The sequence below is a fragment of the Paroedura picta genome, chromosome 13 (assembly GCF_049243985.1).
Source record: "Paroedura picta isolate Pp20150507F chromosome 13, Ppicta_v3.0, whole genome shotgun sequence".
NCBI classification, from domain to species: domain Eukaryota; kingdom Metazoa; phylum Chordata; class Lepidosauria; order Squamata; family Gekkonidae; genus Paroedura; species Paroedura picta.
In genome coordinates this window covers 37510445-37529266 of record NC_135381.1, presented here as the reverse complement: position 1 = coordinate 37529266, position 18822 = coordinate 37510445, and the positions used below count along the sequence as shown (strand labels likewise).

General features: G+C 41.8%; 1 protein-coding gene and 1 non-coding gene across 10 annotated transcripts in view; both read right to left on the bottom strand.

The window, feature by feature from the left end:
- Positions 1 to 17223, bottom strand: part of HDX (highly divergent homeobox) — a 56314-nt gene extending 39091 nt beyond the window's left edge. The window contains exons 1-3 of one of the 9 annotated variants that reach the window (XM_077308971.1): positions 16952 to 17223; positions 8562 to 8708; positions 4523 to 5638 (exon numbers count right to left, since the gene is read on the bottom strand). In XM_077308971.1, the coding sequence (XP_077165086.1) occupies positions 4523 to 5638; positions 8562 to 8708 (1263 nt within the window). In that variant the 5' untranslated portion in view covers positions 16952 to 17223. The other 8 variants (XM_077308975.1, XM_077308969.1, XM_077308968.1 and 5 more) reach the window with 8 other exon arrangements.
- Positions 10344 to 10453, bottom strand: LOC143823277 (U6 spliceosomal RNA). The gene has a single exon (XR_013226440.1). It is a non-coding gene; the product is annotated as a U6 spliceosomal RNA (small nuclear RNA).
- Positions 17224 to 18822: the final 1599 nt, after the last annotated feature.

Here is an 18822-nt window from a genome sequence, read left to right as displayed (position 1 = left end):
TTTAATGGCATCACTGCCAGAGCAGAGTTGTAAGAATGAGGGAATTTTTTTTAATAGGAAAAGAAAGGAGGGAATGGATTAAGAGGAGCAGGAAGGAAATTATAGAAAGGTAGTAAAAATGCAGCTGAGAGAAGAAAGATTTTAATCGCTAATCCCAATACCTTGTGCTATCTTAGATTGTGCATTTTTGTTTTTCACATCTGAGATTTGGAGTGGGAAATAAAAGTTGAAATTAGAAAATAAAGTCTGTTGTGTGTCCAAACAAGTACATTGTCTGGACTGAAACATTCTCAATTCAGTCACAACAAGATGTTTGGATTGAGATAAATCCTTTTTCTTACCATACATGTTTTTATCATTGAAATAAATCTTTTTAGGTAGGATTGCCAATTCCAGTCTGGCCTTGGTACATGGTAGGCAGGATTGTTTATTGTGTTTTTAACTGATGTTTTAATGTTTATATATTTTATACAATATATATGTATTGTATACATTTTATACAATCTCTAGGAGGGGTGGGGTATAGACTCACAGAAAGAAAGACAGCATTAGGGTCTACTGAAATAAAAAAAATGCAACTCAATAATTCCAGTACACCAAGAGAAAAAAAGTCCTGCCTTCCTGAGACAAGGGCTGAGAAACACCCAAGTAAGAGTTGAGCTGAGGCTCCTTACACTTTCCACCGTTCTTTACTGTTATTGTTGTTGTTACTATAAATGATGTTACCTGTATCATTTTCTTGCTTCATGTAAACCGCCCTAAGCCTTTGGGGAGGGTGGTATATAAATACAATAAACAAAAGAACAAATACATAATAAATAAAATAAGATGTCTTCTGCCTCTGGGGGAAAATACCTTCATTTCCCTCTCACAGCATATTCAAACAAGCGTAAGGTTGCCTTTGTCATAGTAGCTATAGCATTACTACTACGGTACTTTTCAGAAACCAAGTCAGAAAGATCCCAAACTTGTAGAGCAGCAAGTCTTAATGACTGCAAAGTGGTTTTAATACTAGATTGTAACCAAAGTCAGTGTACACACTGAATCCAAATTATGACCACTCCATAGCATCACCAAATCCTTTACACACTTCAAAAAGTCATCTCATTGTCTGAAGTTGTGGCCATATCTAAAAGACATGTAAATTCCACCATCATTCCAGATTCTTCTCTTACATAGTTCCTTTTTGAGGCAGCTGTACAATTCATACATTCTTTCTCAATGTCAGGGTTAAATGCTGCATAATGAAACTCATCACCACAAGACATGGTCAAAATAAGAAGACCTTAAGATAACTTTGCAAAAGGATCAGACACACTTTTTTGTTTACCAGCAGCCATTAGCCAGGATAGCAAAATACATTTTCTACATTTAAAGGCTGTCTACCTCCAAGAACCAGATGACAAGGACAAGAAACAAAGAGGAAGAGGATTTGTGCCCTGTTCATGTGCTTCCTGGAGGCATCAGGCTAACCAGTGCTGGAATGAGAGGCATCGGTATACCTGATATGATCCAACAGGGCTCTTTTCAACCAGCTTTGAGACTGTGGTTATCTTCACAGCCACTTTGTTGGGTATTGCTTAATTTGTTTATTTTTTAAGAGTTCTATCAATGTAAATTCTTACTGTATTTTAACCGGACAGTAACCCACTGTGAGCCAGCTTGCCTAGGAGCAGCAGGCAATAAATATAAAGAAACAAAGAATTCACATCTGCTGGCTGTAAAGTATGCAGGTTACCTAGAAAGGATTGTTACTCCATTAAGCTGAATAGTTTATTTCTCTCCAACTCTGCAATCTCCCCAGTATTTTATACCAGGTTCAGCGGAGTCCGTTACTGAGAAACCGCTGGGGCTTCCTGACAACAAAAAGCTCAGGTATTCTGGAGGTAAGGCACCACACTTTGGGTTGTCAACCTCCAGGTGGTAACCAGATGTCTCCTGGGATTGTAATTGATCAGCCTATGACAAATATCAGTTCCCTTGGAAAAAACAGCTCCTTCAAGGTGGTGCATTCTACAGCATTATATTGTGCTGAGCTGCCTTCCCTTCTCAAACCCTGCCCTTTCTAGACTCCACTCCAAAATCTCCCAACTAAGAACTGGCAACCCTAACATTACTTAGTCAGAATGGCTGCACTTCACCAAGCACCTTCCTTGATGCAATGTCACAACATAAAGCCGTTGGAAGAGGGTTAACTTTTAACAGACCACCACTTTTCATGCCTATAAACCAGGTACAGGCGCAATATTGTGATTTACATTAAAAATACTAACATCTTAAGACAGATAATCATCAGTGATTTAAAAAAAATGACATTTCAGTAAGTACTACTACTGCATTATTAGTAAAAATAATACAATACCGTTTCTGCATGCAAATGTTTCTATCAGCAATGAAAGCTGTTAGCAATTTGCTCGTCTGTAATCCAATTTAGTTACATTAAAACTGTCAGGGAAAAAAATGAGCTCATGTCCCCAGTCAATGGCTTTTCATAATCAAGCAAAGAGATCACAAGTGTTCTGATTTTCAAAGAGAGAAAATAACCTATAATTGGCCTGTCAACCTTACAAAATATACCCCACAGGCTTTACTCTTTTATAAAACAAGAGCTAGGAAACAAGACAGATCCAAGAAAGGAGGAGATGATAACCACAAGCAAGAGAAACACACCTAACAATTTGCAATGAAAATCTACTTTAAAAATCTTAAATGCATTTGTTTCAAAAACTGAGTGAGAGCTTTATCTAAGGTAAAGATAAAGGTATCCCCTGTGCAAGCACCGAGTCATGTCTGACCCTTGGGTTGGCGCCCCCTAGTGTTTTCATGGCAGACTCAATACGGGGTGGTTTGCCAGTGCCTTCCCCAGAGCTTTATCTACTTTATATTTAATTTCTAAAATCAAAATTAATTTTTTTAAAAAAATACATAAATTGAGGCTGTGAACTAAGTTTTGGCTAGTTAGTGTTCATTAATTTAGCTACCTGTGATTTTTGTTACTGATTTAAAATAAAATAAACCTGATGATGAAATATTTCATATAGAACATGTCTGTTGCATACTATTCTTTCAAGGTATCATCATAGAAAGCCAATTGGCTTCCAGAGCAAAAATAGTATGATTACGTAACAGTGTATTCTCTCTGTAAGCCAAGCAATTTGTGGTTGAATAAAGATTAAGATTAGTTTCTACTCCTGGTTCCAATAATTTTGAGTCACTCACCTAGAAATACTCTCTGTACTATTAAAAACTGATTTTACTAGATGCACTACTAAATTAGATTTATATGAACTATTTGGACATTTTTACTAACTACTAACCAAATAGTCAATCTGAGCTCACCAGTAATAAAGTCATAAAAGTGCATATTGCAAACTTTGATCCATAATCAGGGTCTGCAGTAAAACCTTGCATACCAGTGATGTTTCACTTATTTAAACAGTCTTTTAGATCCATGGATAATTTAGACAAAAATCAAGTAATAGTAAGAACAACAAATCATGCATCGCAAAGACAAATATTCAGCACCTGGCACAAACATCCAGATGGCTACATTGTCAACATCAGGTGCCATCTTTATGGCTCTCCCCAAAGAGCTAAAAGCCCTATGCATAATATTTGTTCCAAAGGACTGGTTTCTTACTGAACCTAAATTAGCTAGGGAAAAACAAATACAGATGATGATTCTAAAAACAATTCTAAAGATCATTCATGAGATTCAATGTGGGTAGAGGTTTAGGGGTGTAGGACCAAGATCGGGAGACCCAAGTTCAAATCCCCTTTCCATCATGGAAGTTCCCGAGCTCTTTAGAGCAGGTTTTCTCAGTTGGGTTTTGTGAAACCCTGGGGTTTCTAGACAACCCTAGAAGGGTTTTCCAAATGGGTGGAGTCTAATTAACTTTTATATATTTTTTTCAATTTAACATTTATTGGGTGATATGACCATATGTGGTCAAGTCAACCCCCTTCTGCAATGTGGCCAATGATGGATCTGGAGGGATAGGAAAGGGAGGAGACCTGGGTGGGCCAACCATATTCTGCACAATCACACCACTTCTGAGGGTTTCTCAAAACCTGAAAAATATTTCAGGAGTTTCTGAATGGTAAAAAAGATGAGAACGGCTGCTTTAGAACAGGGGTCCCCAAACCCCCAGACAAGTGCCTTCCTCTCCCCCGGCCCCTGCAGCACGGGGCTTCCTGTGCCAGGAGCGATTAGCCGAAAAAGCGGCCAATTCACTCAAGCCTAGGCCCATGAGCATGTGCGTCTGTGCCCACCGGCACACCGGTGCCTCCCTCTCCCCGGTCCAAAAAATGTTGGGGACCACTGGATGAGTGGGATAAGAAAATATAATAATGATAAACACAAAGATGATGTCCCTAGAATTATATCTCATAGCTGCATATATTGGTATGTAAGATTGGATGTTCAGGAATGTGGAGTGGAGTACATCATAATTTAAAAATAAGCAAGAGACATTTTCTGTGCAATCTACATCTTCTTTTAACATAAAAGAATACTAATTACCTGGTAACTGTTTTGGTTTTGAGATAGCCTTAACTGATTGGATGCTGCAAAATGTGAAGAAAGGTTGCTTCTTGATGGGTAAGAGCTGCTGTACAAAGTACTGGATGTAGTGTGTAAGGAGGTTCGTGGAGGCAAGTGGTAGTCTCTGTTATGATACATGATATTGTCATGCAAGTCCCGTGTGTTGACCATGTGTGAACTGCAACGGACACTTCTTCCTGATCCAGGCAAACCTGTGCCTGAATTCTCTGCTCTGAGGGAAGAACCACTTAATCTCGAGTAATTGTGTATCTGAGCACCCATTGAGGCCAACTCTTCTTCTCTAGCATATTCGTCATCGACATCTCCTGTTTCCATGGCGATGGACAGACAGCTGCCTTCTCCGGAAGAGGACTTGTGTGTGTTCCCACCCAGGATTCGCTGAGGTTGGTCAGTAACAGCTAAGGAGAAAACTTCACGGATTTCCAAGTTGTGTGTGCTACAGGAAGGGTCCCTCATATTAGCCCTTTGTCCAGATGGGATGTGGGAGGCAAGGATTGGGTGTTCCTGTTTTTGTAGCCTTTGACACCCCATCTGCTCCACTTTACATGGCCTGTGGCACAACACAGGCTTCTGAGGTAAAACCAACTCCGCGGTCTGAACTGAAGATCCACCATAACTTTTCTTAGTATGATTATAAATGGAGTTTGCGGAATTCAACACGCTGGTTTGCCTTGACAAGATTATAGTTTTCTCTCCCAGAAACAGGGAGGCATTTTTACAGTGGGGTGTTTGCCGAGCCACAGCAATATGTTGTCGTTGAAATTCTGGGTCACTTTTTCCAGGTGGCCTCTGAAGAGAGCTTTTATGCATATCGTTCATCAAAGCATTCGTCTGTTTACTGGACACCAGTCTGCCAGATGAACTGGTTGGATTGTATATACCAGTTACTATCACATCATTGTTGGAGGATGTCCAAGATGACTGCTGACTTTGGGACCGAGCAATGCTGACCACATTTCGGACTGCCACTTCCGGAGGTATGGTAAGAGTGCCGGCAACAGTCCCCGATGGTGTGCCTCCAGAATCCACAATGCTCTTGCTGCTCATCTTTCTTCTTTTGTTGCCAACCCAAGTCTGCAAACACAAAAGGATTCATAAGCAAAAAGGTCTCATCCAAATTACTTAACTCAAAACTAAAGGATCAAAGAGAGCTCTGTGGTACAAATGCTAAACGGATAACATGGGTGAGAAACATAAATGACCTCTGCCATTAATTCCCACGTACATTCATCCACTGTATTCTTTACCATTAATAGAGCAACAAGAGTGCAGGTCTTTCCTAGAATTATTCTATCAATTTTTCCAGAGAGAGACATTCGGGCACCAAGCAGTATGGGCCTTCTACTTTCCAACTCAGTCTTTTCCCACTGGACAGGGACAAGTTTTAAACTAATCTCTAAAGAAACATTCTTGAAAACAACAACAACAAAAATTGCCAGAAAAGCAGCCCAGGCTCCCCCCCCCCCCCTCAACTTTAGACAGAGCGGGGGAAGAAGCAAAGCAGTTTGTGCTCTTGTTTGCTTTAAAACTTGCTACATCAAGTAGAAACATGAATACCAATACCCATACAAAACACAAAGCCTAACAGAAGCTTATTACGAACTTAATTACACATTTTTATACTGACAGGGTGTAAATTCAAGAATCTTCTTTCCACAAGGAAAAGGAATGAAGTCATATTTTTTAAAATTATCAACTTCCTTAAGTTTTATTTGTTTCCCAGCATCATCCTTTTTCAAGTCTTGGAGATTTTATTCTTTTGATTTGTCTCATAACGTCATCGACAATATATCAGCAGCTCAATAAACGATTGAATTTTAATTTCAAATTTCTCAGGGGGAGAATGACTGAAGCACTGAGTGTTTATTTCCACCATTTCATCTTTTTTTAATACCTTATTTCTCTTGAAATAAAAACCACAGCTTTACTGGCAGGTTTCAGCAGAAGACAGGGAAATTTTTAAAAAATCATATCCTTTCATTCTGCTTAGAAATACATATTTCGAAGGGCCAGTATCAAATTATAGCCACCATGCGGGAGCTATAGAAATTATATTTAAGTATATAATTTATATAATTTCTCTCCTTTGCTTTTTTATGTAGCAAGATCCCCAAGGCAATTTACATGGAATAGCAATACACTATTTGGTGGGTGCTTTCATCTGTTCCAACAGCAACTATCTGGTGTGGCATTACAGCCAGATCCCAATTCTCATTGAATGGTCACTTACCAGACTTGATGTTCTTTATTTCCACACAAAATGTCCCATAAGGAACTTTATACAAGCAAGTGGATTTATTTTGTACTAGAATGACAATAAATCACACTTGGGTTCTTACAGCAGTTTTTCATAGCACACACTGATTAGATAAGAAGTGTTTTAAAAGAAAGTTTAAATGAACAAGTTTTTTCTAAATGGCCATTCAGTGTTTTCATTTCAAGAGGCACTTCTGTGTTTCTTCGAAATACTACAGACCTCAACCGTCTTCTGTAAGCTAAATTTAACATCTTTGTAGAAATCCTTTGTTCCAGAAATGATGGCTAGCTCTTGTAAATTGTGAATTACTGATAGTACCTGTATGTACCCAAAATTACTATTGGCTGCTGGTTAAGTTTTAAGAAAGGTACCCAATATAAAATATACACAGTGAACATCTGCTATGCAGTTTGCTTTTATTTTTAGTCACCTGATTCATTAACACACACATACAAATGGGCCACAGTCCTTTCTGATCATGTGTGATTAAAAGGACACACAGTGAAAGATACAATCCAATATGCAAAGCACCCACTTTGCATTTGGATAATCTACTTTTGAAAGAGGGCATTGTTCAATAACAAAATTATTTGGTCTAAATTATTGCATACAGGGGAGGAAAGACATAAAGACTTCTTGTGAACCTCTGTGCTGGCATGTTTGTTTTACTCACACAAACTCCCTCCCCCCCCCCAAAAAAAAAACCCATGCATACCTTAGCAACACACACAGATAACAAATGAGGGACCAATCTGCAGAAGGGCCACCATCAACTGGTTCTGTAATCAAGCAGGGATCTTTTGCTTCTTGCAGACAGCAAGATCTAGCAACTCCTTCAAACAAGCAATCTACAAAACTACCAAAACATTTGATTCCCAGATTACCCCTTCCAGCTCAAAAGAGATTGCACACCTCATCACCCTACCCCAGAAGAATTAGCAATCCTTTAATGACAATGTACCTAATTACCCATGAGAACAACAGTAAAATGTGATCTGCAATTGTAAGATCTCGTAGTTATTTTCAAGCCAGTTTGAATACCTCCTAATCTTCCTATAATTCTGTCTTCCCTATCAAGACTTGAAAAAATACCCGCCCCTTTAGTGAAGGAAAGCACATCTCACATATTATGCCTGACAAATCATAAACCGAAATGACTACCCTCTTTTGCATGTTGTACCAACATACAAATGCTATCAACAGTCATTTAATTGATAACACAGAGGCAAATACAGGGCTTCTTTTACATGGTATTATAGCCAACTAGAGATCCATGAACACTGATGGTTACATTCATGCTATTCTTTTTTTGTAAAGATATATATATATATATATATATATATATATATATAAACATGTTAAAATACACACTTATGCAGAAAACACTTCAAACAACTGAGGATGCTTAACCAAGCATCCAAATGGAATTTTTACTAAGAATCTCAAGAAGGCACAAAAGCCAGATTTTTCAACAAAAATCCCTGACTTCAAATGTTAGAGACTCACATTGCCTGGCAAGATGAAAGCTCTTCAAAATACTATCTCAAACAACAGAGGAAATTACTAAGAGCTGCCAATGGGGCAGAAAAAGAGATGTCAACAGGAAAAAAAGCACATATTATACCAAGGGAACGAAGTTTTCAGTTTCTTAATGCCTCCATGCCCTGCAGATGAATAAGCAAACAAGCGTATTTGTTATACTGTTATGTAAATTTGAGCATGGAAGACCTCAGTACTTACCCTGACTACACTGAAGTCCAGCTTAGTTTCTTGTGCACACTGTAATATGAGCTGAAAGCAATTTTTACTCTGATTTGTCATTCCATTTTCATAATAACGCTGCAATATCCTTTGTTGTTCTGCAGTAAATACAGAACGCAGATTCATCTAAAAATAAAAGAAGATACTCTGAAAATTGGAATAATTTAAGATTCGCAGATTTTAACTTTTGGAGGGGAAAAACCAAACAGGTTCTCATTTATTTAAATATGCCAAAGACTACAGCAAACTCAGCTCTGAATACTTCAGTTCAACTACTAGCATTTTGCTTAGCTTTACTTTTTAAAAAAATCCAGACTTTAAAAATGCTGTTTGCACAGTCAGGAATAACTTCAGTTTGAGCACAGGATAAGTCACCATGCTTTTTAAATGGCTAAAAGATGTTGATCAACACCATAATGTACAACCCAAGCAACCAGTTTTCTCTCTTCTCTGTTACCTTACACTTAACCAATATTACACGGGGAAGGTTGTGCACATTAGACAGGCCTCATTCCTAGCAGCTTCCATCAGAGCTAATGATTAAGTACATGCCTCACAATCTGGGACATGCTCAAAGGTGGCTTTCACCTCCATTCCAGATACAGCAGTCAAGGGACTGCAATAGAAAGGTAAAGGTATCCCCTCTGTGCAAGCACCGGGTCATGTCTGACCCTTGGGGTGACACCCTCTAGCGTTTTCATGGCAGACTCAATACGGGGTGGTTTGCCAGTGCCTTCCCCAGTCATTACCGTTTACCCCCCAGCAAGCTTGGAAGGATGGAAGGCTGAGTCAACCTTGAGCCAGCTGCTGGGATTGAACTCCCAGCCTTATGGGCAGAACTTCAAACAGCATGTCAGCTGCTTTACCACTCTGCGCCACAAGAGGCTCTTACTGCAATGGAAAAGACACATTCTTAACCCAGGATGAGCAGAACATCAAATGGTTGATCTGCTATCATTGAGCTCCAAGGATTCATTCTTACTCATAGTGGCATAACCCAGAGGAGGTATCTCCAACTCTGAGCTTGGATTTTGTCTCTTCCCAATATTGAAAACACCCAACACTATCCAAATTCTTCAACTAAGTAAGCTCGGTTCTGGCCAGGACCTGAATACCTGTTTGTATTGTTGCACTGTTGTATTGTTTATACTGTTATATTGTTATACGGTTACAACTATTAGTATTATTATTGTAAGGTATTCACTTGTTTATAGACTGTTTTATGTATTGTTCTTTGTTCCTATGTAAACTGCCCTGAGCCTTTGGGGAGGGCGGTACATATAAATATAATAAATAAATAAAATAAATAAATAAATACGAGGATGTTAGAAGACCTCATGGCTTCTGCTCTTAAGTGCAGCTCATAAATGTTTCTACAAGGACATTTGGCATGCTTTCCACTCCGACTGTCCTTTAGATACCAGTCTATAGAGACATGCCAAATCCAGGGAATATTAAACCCAAACTTTCTACTCAAATAGTAGAAAGGCTGGGTAAAATAAAACAAACCTGCCAAAATTATGGTGGAACAAAAATGCCTAGGTAAAACACAGATCGTATAACATTATTGTAACATGTATGTAGATTTCTTTTAATAGTGTTTATAATTGAATTCATTGCCCTCTCGTTGGTTTCAGTGCACCGTCCTCCTGTCCCATCCCTCCATTACATTATTTCCAAAACATTTCAGATCCCACACACTGTTGCAAACCATCCTCATGCCCAGGATCTGATACTAAAATCATGCCCAGCATCTCATACTAAAACTTCTCAGAATGCAATGAGATACATTACAAAGTCCTTGCGCAGGGGGCATGCTAATCTTCTCTGTATCGTTCCAATTTTAGTATATGTGCTGCCGAAGCCAGCACAATTTGAATGCTTCACGAATTTGCGTGTCATTTTGTTTCTAAAAACATTTTGTTTCTAACAAAATGCCATTATTTGCCCTTGCGGCAAGGAAAATAAGGGCCAAAGCGGTCCTGCAGAGAACAAATACCTAGAATAGCTACAAGATAGGTGGACGTATGTAATCTGGAAATGTTCTTATGATGTTAAGTAATTATTATCTGAGATGGCACATTCTCTTATTTACTTTTTTATTACTAATTTGAAATGTTTTAAATACTTTTATATTGTAAATGCATGTGGCTACATGCAATAAAATCTGACTTGACTTGACTACATTACAAAGTCAGAAACGGTGAAGACAGAGGGTGGGATGGAAGACATAGTGTTGGCCACAAGAATAGACAAATGACTTTTAAAAAGGAGAGGCCCATCTGTGGCTATTAGCCATGGGGACTAAAGGAAACCTTCATCAACAGAGGCAGCAAACCTCCAAATACTATTATTTGTGTACCGCCCTTCCCTGAGGCTCAGCCTCAGCCTCATCTAGACCTTGTTTGTTTCACCCTCCAGAAGGCTCCACTTATATGACAACAAACAATTATTTCCCACCTGCCTGGCCACAACATTAGCCTCCAGCACAGTAAGTGCCCTGGGTGGGAGGGAAGCTTGAAAAGGAAGATCCTGTAACCAATGCTATTCATTCCTTTTTATGATTCTACTCTTTGTTTGCCACAAATATAATGAATGAAAGGAATGGTACTTCTCCAGTTTGTTTTTTTCATCCAATTGGTAACAAATTAACCTCCCCATTTACAATCAATATTATTCTATGCACAGAAGAAAAATATCTAATTATGTATGGTTCCCTGAGGGTGGCAGGTTAGTGCAGGGAGTTGGGCTAGATGACCCAGGAGGTCCCTTTCAAGTCTATGATTCTATGGTTCTAAGTGTTTTAGCACCAACTGACTGTTTTTTCTTTCATATGTGTTTTGAATAATTTTGAAAGTGATTGGGATCCACTTTGTATATTTCGAAACAGAAAGGTGGGTTATAAAATAAACCAAACACACACACACACACATTTTTATTATTATTTAAATAAAGTAGTAAGGGCTGGTGGGGAGGAGTTAGGGCGGGCTCTGTCCGGGATAAAAACTCCTCCAAGTGCCATTCCAGGGCCAAGTGTCCAATTGGGGGGCGCGCATTGGACACTTGGCCCATCTCCCGAACGCCGCGCCTCCAACTCTGCAGTCCTCCAGAACAGCCATCCTCGCCGGATGGCTGCCAGGGAGGACGCTCGCCCCACGCCGCTGCAGTTTGGGGAACCTGCTTCCCCGCAGAGCGACTGCCCTTCGCCTCTGAGCTGCCTGCGACCGGCTCCGCCGCCCACTACTGCGACCATCCCCGCCCTTCCCACCCCCACCCCAGACGTCCCTCGCCCGCCAGCGCCACTGCCCGCGACCTCCCCCCCATTTCCACTACCCGCTTCGCCGCCTCAACCTCGGGTTCCCGCTCGCTGCTGCCTCCACGCCCTGACCTCCTGGCCTACCTTCCCTCCTCACGGCCCTCCAGAACACCTTCGCAGCTGCCACTATGTCCACCGCCGCTGGTCCACGAGACCCTGGCCTACACGCGGCCCGCCGCTCACGCTTCTCCATGCGGCCCCAAAATGGCCGCCGCCATGACGGGCCTGCCGTTGCTGCTCCACACAGCCAGCGCAAAGTCCTGCTTGCCCTGCACGTCCCTCGCCGACCCAACAAATGCTACTTGGCTTCTCCACGCTGCTGCCGCCCTGCGCGCCGCACAGCTACCGGTGAGTCGCCCCCAGGATAGGGGGCCACAACGACTGCACCCCCCCCCCAAAATGCCTGCCTGCCCAGCCGCCCACCACCACTCACACACGCACCTAGCGCCCGCTGTATTTCTCCCATAGCGGGCTTAATTTCTAGTTTTAAATAAATACTAATACTCAGATCAGCACTTGTTCACAAGCTTCTTTCTACAAGTATCTATCAAACCTCCCATATTATCAGTTCAGACGTCAAGAGATATACATAGGCTGCACTTCTCTCCATAAGGAAACATTTAAATACTGATGGAAATCTCAACACCTGCATATGAAGGGGACACTCATTAAAGAGATTTCCAACTACAGCCAGTGAACACAAAACTTGCAAAAATTATTAGTCCGGATTGATTGGGGATTGATCATAATGCTTATGCAGAAAAAGATCAGCAAATAGCTACCAATATATACAATTACCTTACCTTTATTTCAAGATATATACATTACAAACCCTCAAACTGCTATGTTACTTCGCAAGAAATTGCAAAGAACGTATTGGTCTATTAAGAAAAAAGCCAAAGCCAAAAGCAGAGCAATGCTTATTACAAGAAACTAAAACGTACAAGGAGCTTTTCAGTTCCAACAGAACTCTTCTTCCAGCTGGACATTGTGAAGAACACAAGAAAATAAGGATTACGGGATTGGAAGAGAGAAAGTAGCTGGAAATAACGGAAAGCACAGATCTGTAGGTTGCAATTGAATAAAGGGATGCATTTTGTAGATTGAGTTGGGTTCTGTTGTATCCTATTAGGCTAAAACACAAAGGAGGGCCCATTAGCTTCAAAAGGTAAATCTGGGCAATGCTGCAACTGCTGTCACGAATGGTAAAAGCCAAGCAATAACTTGAATCAGGTTCCAGCACTGATTGAATAAATTGGCCCCTTACAAGAAACAAAAAATATTGTGGTAATGCTAATATTAACAAAGGTAGACATTAATTTTGTGATGCACTAGGCAGAGATATTTATAAATCAAACTGAGCAGTATTTCCTAGAATACAGAAAAACCAGCAGGTATTTCTTGTGTGGCTGCTTTTAGATTTCCAACCCCCCCCCAATAAACCAACAAAGCTATATACAATTTATCTAGCTTTAACAAACCATGTGTTTTGTTTTGAAAACCATGCAGGGTCATTATAAGTTAGCGATGAATTTTAAGACTGCCCAGTTCATTAGGGGGATCCTTGAGAAAATAGTTTACTTTTTGTAATTATGTGTGAGGAGGCGGTTACATCCTCCAAGGTGGTTTTTATTGTACTCTTGTACTGCCTAAACAAGGCTTTCTCAACCAGGGTTTCATGAAACACTGGAAGGGTCTCCTGAATGGATGGGAATTAATTTTTTATATATTTTTAAATTTGTTAAACATTTATCTGGTGATATTAACATATATGATAATGTCACCCCCCCCCCCAAGCCAATGATGAACCTGGAGGAGGTGGGAAGAGGAGGGGGCCCTAAACCGTATTCAGCACAATGGAGTTACTTCTGGGGTTTCTCAAAGCCTGAAGAATGTTTCAGTCAAAGAGTTGAGAAATCCTTTCCTCCCGCCCCATTCACCCCTGGAGAAAGCAAGGGCCTACCACTACTCTGGTCTGGGATTGAGGACACAGATTATTTCTCCCCTCCTTTCCACATAAAGGTAAAGGTATTCCCTGTGCAAGCACCAGGTCATGTCTGACCCTTGGGCTGACGCCCTCTTAGTGTTTTCATGGCAGACTCAATGTGGGGTGCTTTGCCAGTGCCTTCCCGTCATTACAGTTTACCTCCCCCCCAGCAAGCTGGGTACAAATTTTACTGACCTCGGAAGGATGGAAGGCTGAGTCAACCTTGAGCCGGCTGCTGGGGTTGAACTCCCAGCCTCATGGGCAGAGCTTTCAGACTGCATGTCTGCTGCCTTACCACTCTGCGCCACAAGAGGCTCTTTCCATATAGGACCTTCTACTGCTGAGGGCATTGCCAGGTGAATGGTAAAGCTTGAGGTGTGAGGGCAAGACAAATTAAAACAAGCTGCTTTATTAAAGAAGGTTGGTTATTACTAAACAGGTGTGGCACCAAAAATCTTGCAAGCAACAACTTTAATTAACAGGGGATATATTTTCAACCAACACAGCAGAATTTAACACATAAAGGAATCAGCAAGGAGAAAAACCCCTCTTAACAAAGCTGCCTAACTGATCTTTACAGTATGTGGCCTTTCCAAGGTTTTATTTTCAATGAGGGATCCACTCCTGCTGGTAACAGCTGCTCTGCCACTCAGCTCCTGGGAGAACACCTTCCCTTGGTTGGGGTGGATGGGAGGTTATTTCCCTTATGGCCCACCTTCCTTGGTGATGACTGACCTCCCTTTCCCCTCTAATTTCACCACATCCTATCTCAGGATTGGAGGACATTTGGGAACTGTAGACTCATAGCAAAAACCCGAGCTAGGCCCCAGGTCTTCAAGTGGGAGAGAGTTTGCACACAAGCTTGCTGGCTGTTAGAGGCCTAGGAAAAAGAAGGCAGCGTACAGTTTGTAGCACAGTGACCCAGTTTCAAGAGAAAGCTGTTGCTGACTTTAGCAATTTTTAAACGAAGAACAGCACTACATCTTTGTACAAACTAGCCTGTGGTGCAAACGTTGCTTTTTTCATTTCTTTTGCAACTGCCTAACCTAGTTAAGCCTGCATAATACCCCTTCTGCTCTAGCGAGACTCCATTATAGTCTACTGTTCACTAAGCCTCAACATCTCTTTTTTGCCCCATGGCAAACCTGAACTATACATATTCCCAACAAAACAAAATCCAGTCAGGCACCTTTAAGACCAACAAAGATTTATCCAAGATGTGAGATTTCAAGTGCAAGCACTCTTCCTCAACTCCCACTGCTCCTTACAAGGTACATGAGAACAGGAAGCCAATGTTTCGGGGCTAACAGAGGTGATGCCCACAATGGACGGTATCATTATATTGTGACAATATATGGTACCGCTAGCACAACTCTCTGTAAATAAATTAACTCCAGGTGTACACACACACTCCCATTACATACATTAATCTAATAAAAGACTTTTGATGTAATCTATAGTAGTTAATTCAAACTGGTATTTGTTCAATTCATTATAAACCAGGTTTTTAAATTCTACCTGAATTCTGGTTTGTAGGGAAGACAGCAAATCATGGTTTTTATGTTAGTTCTTATGAGGGCTACATGGGAAAAGTGAGCACAAGCAAAAGCACATTTTCAGTAATACCTTAATAATGTGAAACTATGGCCATTTGCACAAAATCAACAAAATAGTTTTTTCACAGAACTCTACACTGCAAACCTATATGAACTGAAAATATACTAAAGGAATGATATTCCAAGCATGAGGTTCTCTATCATTTAGAAGTCACTTGTTTTTAGACTTATATAGAATACAGATCCACATGCCTTCTCCCAGGGTCCACAAAAGCCTTTCATTTTGTTTCACAGAGTTAACCATGAACAGTTAAAAATAGTTTACTGACAAAATATGACTGGACAACTAAGCAGCATCCCACCTGAACTCACAAGTATATCAATCAAATACTCCATTGAATAAGTTATGAAGCTTAATGAAAATAAAATCTATTTAATGATTGCTGATTTTGACATGCATTATTATCCTGCCCATGTGTTTATGAATGGGGAGGCACATATTGCATAGTCTCAGTGGAGCATGTCCAATTATTTTGCCACCACATACTAGTACATCTGTTACTCTACAGAAAAACCTCTTCAAGCAAGCTGCATTTAAAAATACGATCAATGTATACAGGTAAATACTATCAAAGTTGTTGAATAGGAATAAAGCAGCTATTTTACCAGAAAATGAAGATAGATTGGGATTATATTCTGCCATTATGTATGGAAGTTAACTAGAACACATTGCCCTACTCTCAGTACTATCTCTAGAAAGTGAACTACAGTTAACTGGAATGCTCAAACTCTCCAAGCCACTTCTCCAAACTCAGCTTATATAAAAAATTGAACTATGCATGCCTGGGGGGAAAGGCCCGCTCCTACCCAAGCCACCATTCCCCATCTCTTGGTAACTTTTACAACCCTAGAGCATACACCATCACGCATGCGTACTCTTGCCCCATTCAAAAGGAAAGATGGCCTTACACTGATGACCATGCGCATGCGTAAAAAATATTTAACTATTAAAAAGACTTCCCCTTCGGCTTACAAAAAAAAAAAAACCGCTGGCCTTTGCGTATGACGACGAAGCATCTGAAAAGGATGAAAACACGCACTCACGTAGAATTGGGAACTTGTATCCTCCCTACCCCGCATGCGCACCTGATCGCAACGGGTACGCTTTGCGCATGCGTCACGGTGGATCGCAACAGCGGATGATACCGCCGTCCCCAGCCGCAGATCAAGGGAGAGGCTCGTGCGCATGTGCGCGCCCAGTCACGGTCTGCGAGCACCACACTGAAGCGGAGCTTCAGTTTTTTTTTTCCCGCCCTTCCCCCCCCCCCCCAGCCCTCAGCTGAGGGGGCATCTTCCTCCATCCCAACCCCCACAGAGGCTGCAGAGGGCCGCCCGCCTGCCCGGCCCCTCAGCCGCCGCCTTTCCTCCGCTCCTCCCCTCCCCTCTGAGGAGCCGCGCGCTCATCCACGCCCCTCCCCCCCTTCCCTGCCCCCTTCACCGCCGAACCCACCGTGCTCTGTGGGGCGGGCGGGGCCGATCCGGCGGGGGGGCTCTGGCCTCCCGAATTCAGCCGGTTTCGGCTGGGTCGGTCCCGGCGTCACACAATGAAATCAGCGCCTCCGATCATTAATTCTCATCATGATCGTGACGTCAGCGGAGACAGCGGCCAATCGGCGCTCGAGATCAGCGCCGGCCGGGACAGTCTCTGCGCCCGCCCTCTCCACCCCGGGGGGGAGAGCCGGATGCAAGGAACAGCCCCCCGCTCGGGCAGGCGGCGAGGGGAGAAAGGGAGGGGGGGGAGGAGGAGGAGGAACAGCGGTTTTGGACCCGCTTGGCCGGAGGGAGGGGAGGAGGGAGGGGTGAGCGTATTCGGGAACGGCCGGCGAGCGCGAGAGAGTTATGAGCCGAGGGAGGAGGGCGCGGGGGGGGGGGTCGCTGTGCTATCCGCCGGCCTCAAAGGAAGCCGCCCTGGAATCAGCGGGGCCGGCTTCGGAGTCGAACGTGATTGGGCGATGAGGCCGGCGTTGCCCGTATGTGGATCCCGCCGTCCCCCAACTCCTACCTGAGGGGGGAATTCCAGGGCCGCCTCACGGTCGCCCAAGGGCGGCATTCCGGGGGGGGGGGGGGGGAGAGAGAGAGGACAGCTGAGGCAGAGTCCAGAGGGAAGGCATGGGTGGCTTCGGGCGCGCCTCGGTGCTTATTTTAAGAACAGGGGCCGTGGTAACTTTTGGTCTGCCCCTTAAAAGGGCTGGAGCAGTATTAATCCCCCAGTGTTTGAAAGCATTTCAGACCCATTTGCCGTCGTCAACCCGTGCAGGTTCAATAGGTAGTTGAGAATAATCATGAAAATAGAATATATTCCAATGGGTGGCCCGTGTTGGTTTGAAGGAGCACAATAAAGCCAGTAAGTCCAGTAAGCGCTCGGAAGCTCACGCCCTGAATAAATCTGTGTTGGTCTTAAAGGTGCTACTGGACTCTGATTTTATTGTGAAAATAGAATAGACACTGAACTTTTATCTGTCTTTTAAAAAAATCATCTCTTAGATCACAGTATGTTTTAAAAATATATTAAATGTATATAGATAGATTTTGGGAGATGTAACTTCCAATGCCCCCTATTAACCACTGTGCCATGCTGGCTCTGAGGATTTAAAAATGAGTGTTAAATTCATTCTTTGGATCCTTATGCGGGGCGGAGTGAAATATAAATATCTAAATAAATAAATGTTTACTCAGAGGTAGTCAAACAGCGGCCCTACAGATGTCCATGGACTAGTCCGCAGTTTGACTACCCCTGGACTTTACAGCATTACTTGAGGTGAACGTCAATATATCTCACAGTCATAGAAAGGCTGCTGTCACAGGTTAAAAATTGCCCTTATGCTTGAAGGATTTGTACATGTTGCATGTATAAGTTGTAATTTACTCAAAACTACATTATTTCCATGTATGGTCAGATCTATGACACTATTAATGTAGCTTACTTTCACTTAAATTCCAAGGAATTGCAGTCATACTCATTTAAACCATGATCTGTGTTTTCCTAATATTCAAGAGTATTTATTCTGGCAAATATTTTTATACCCCACGATAACTATAGCTCTACCTCTTTACCATTTCTCGTTAACCAGGTAGATTTGTTTGTATTATTGAGATATATACATATGTACCTAATTTAAAAATCTATCATGCCAATTGTATCCTAGAAGGCACTGGAACCAACTTCTCTATTTATTAAAACATTTATACATTTAAACGTCAGTGTTATAATGTAACTGTAATGCCCTGACAACCATAAAACTAAAGTAAAGCAAAAGCTATTGAAATATCTAGCCAGTATGATATAGTGGACTGGGAAGCCCTAGTTCATACATGAAACTT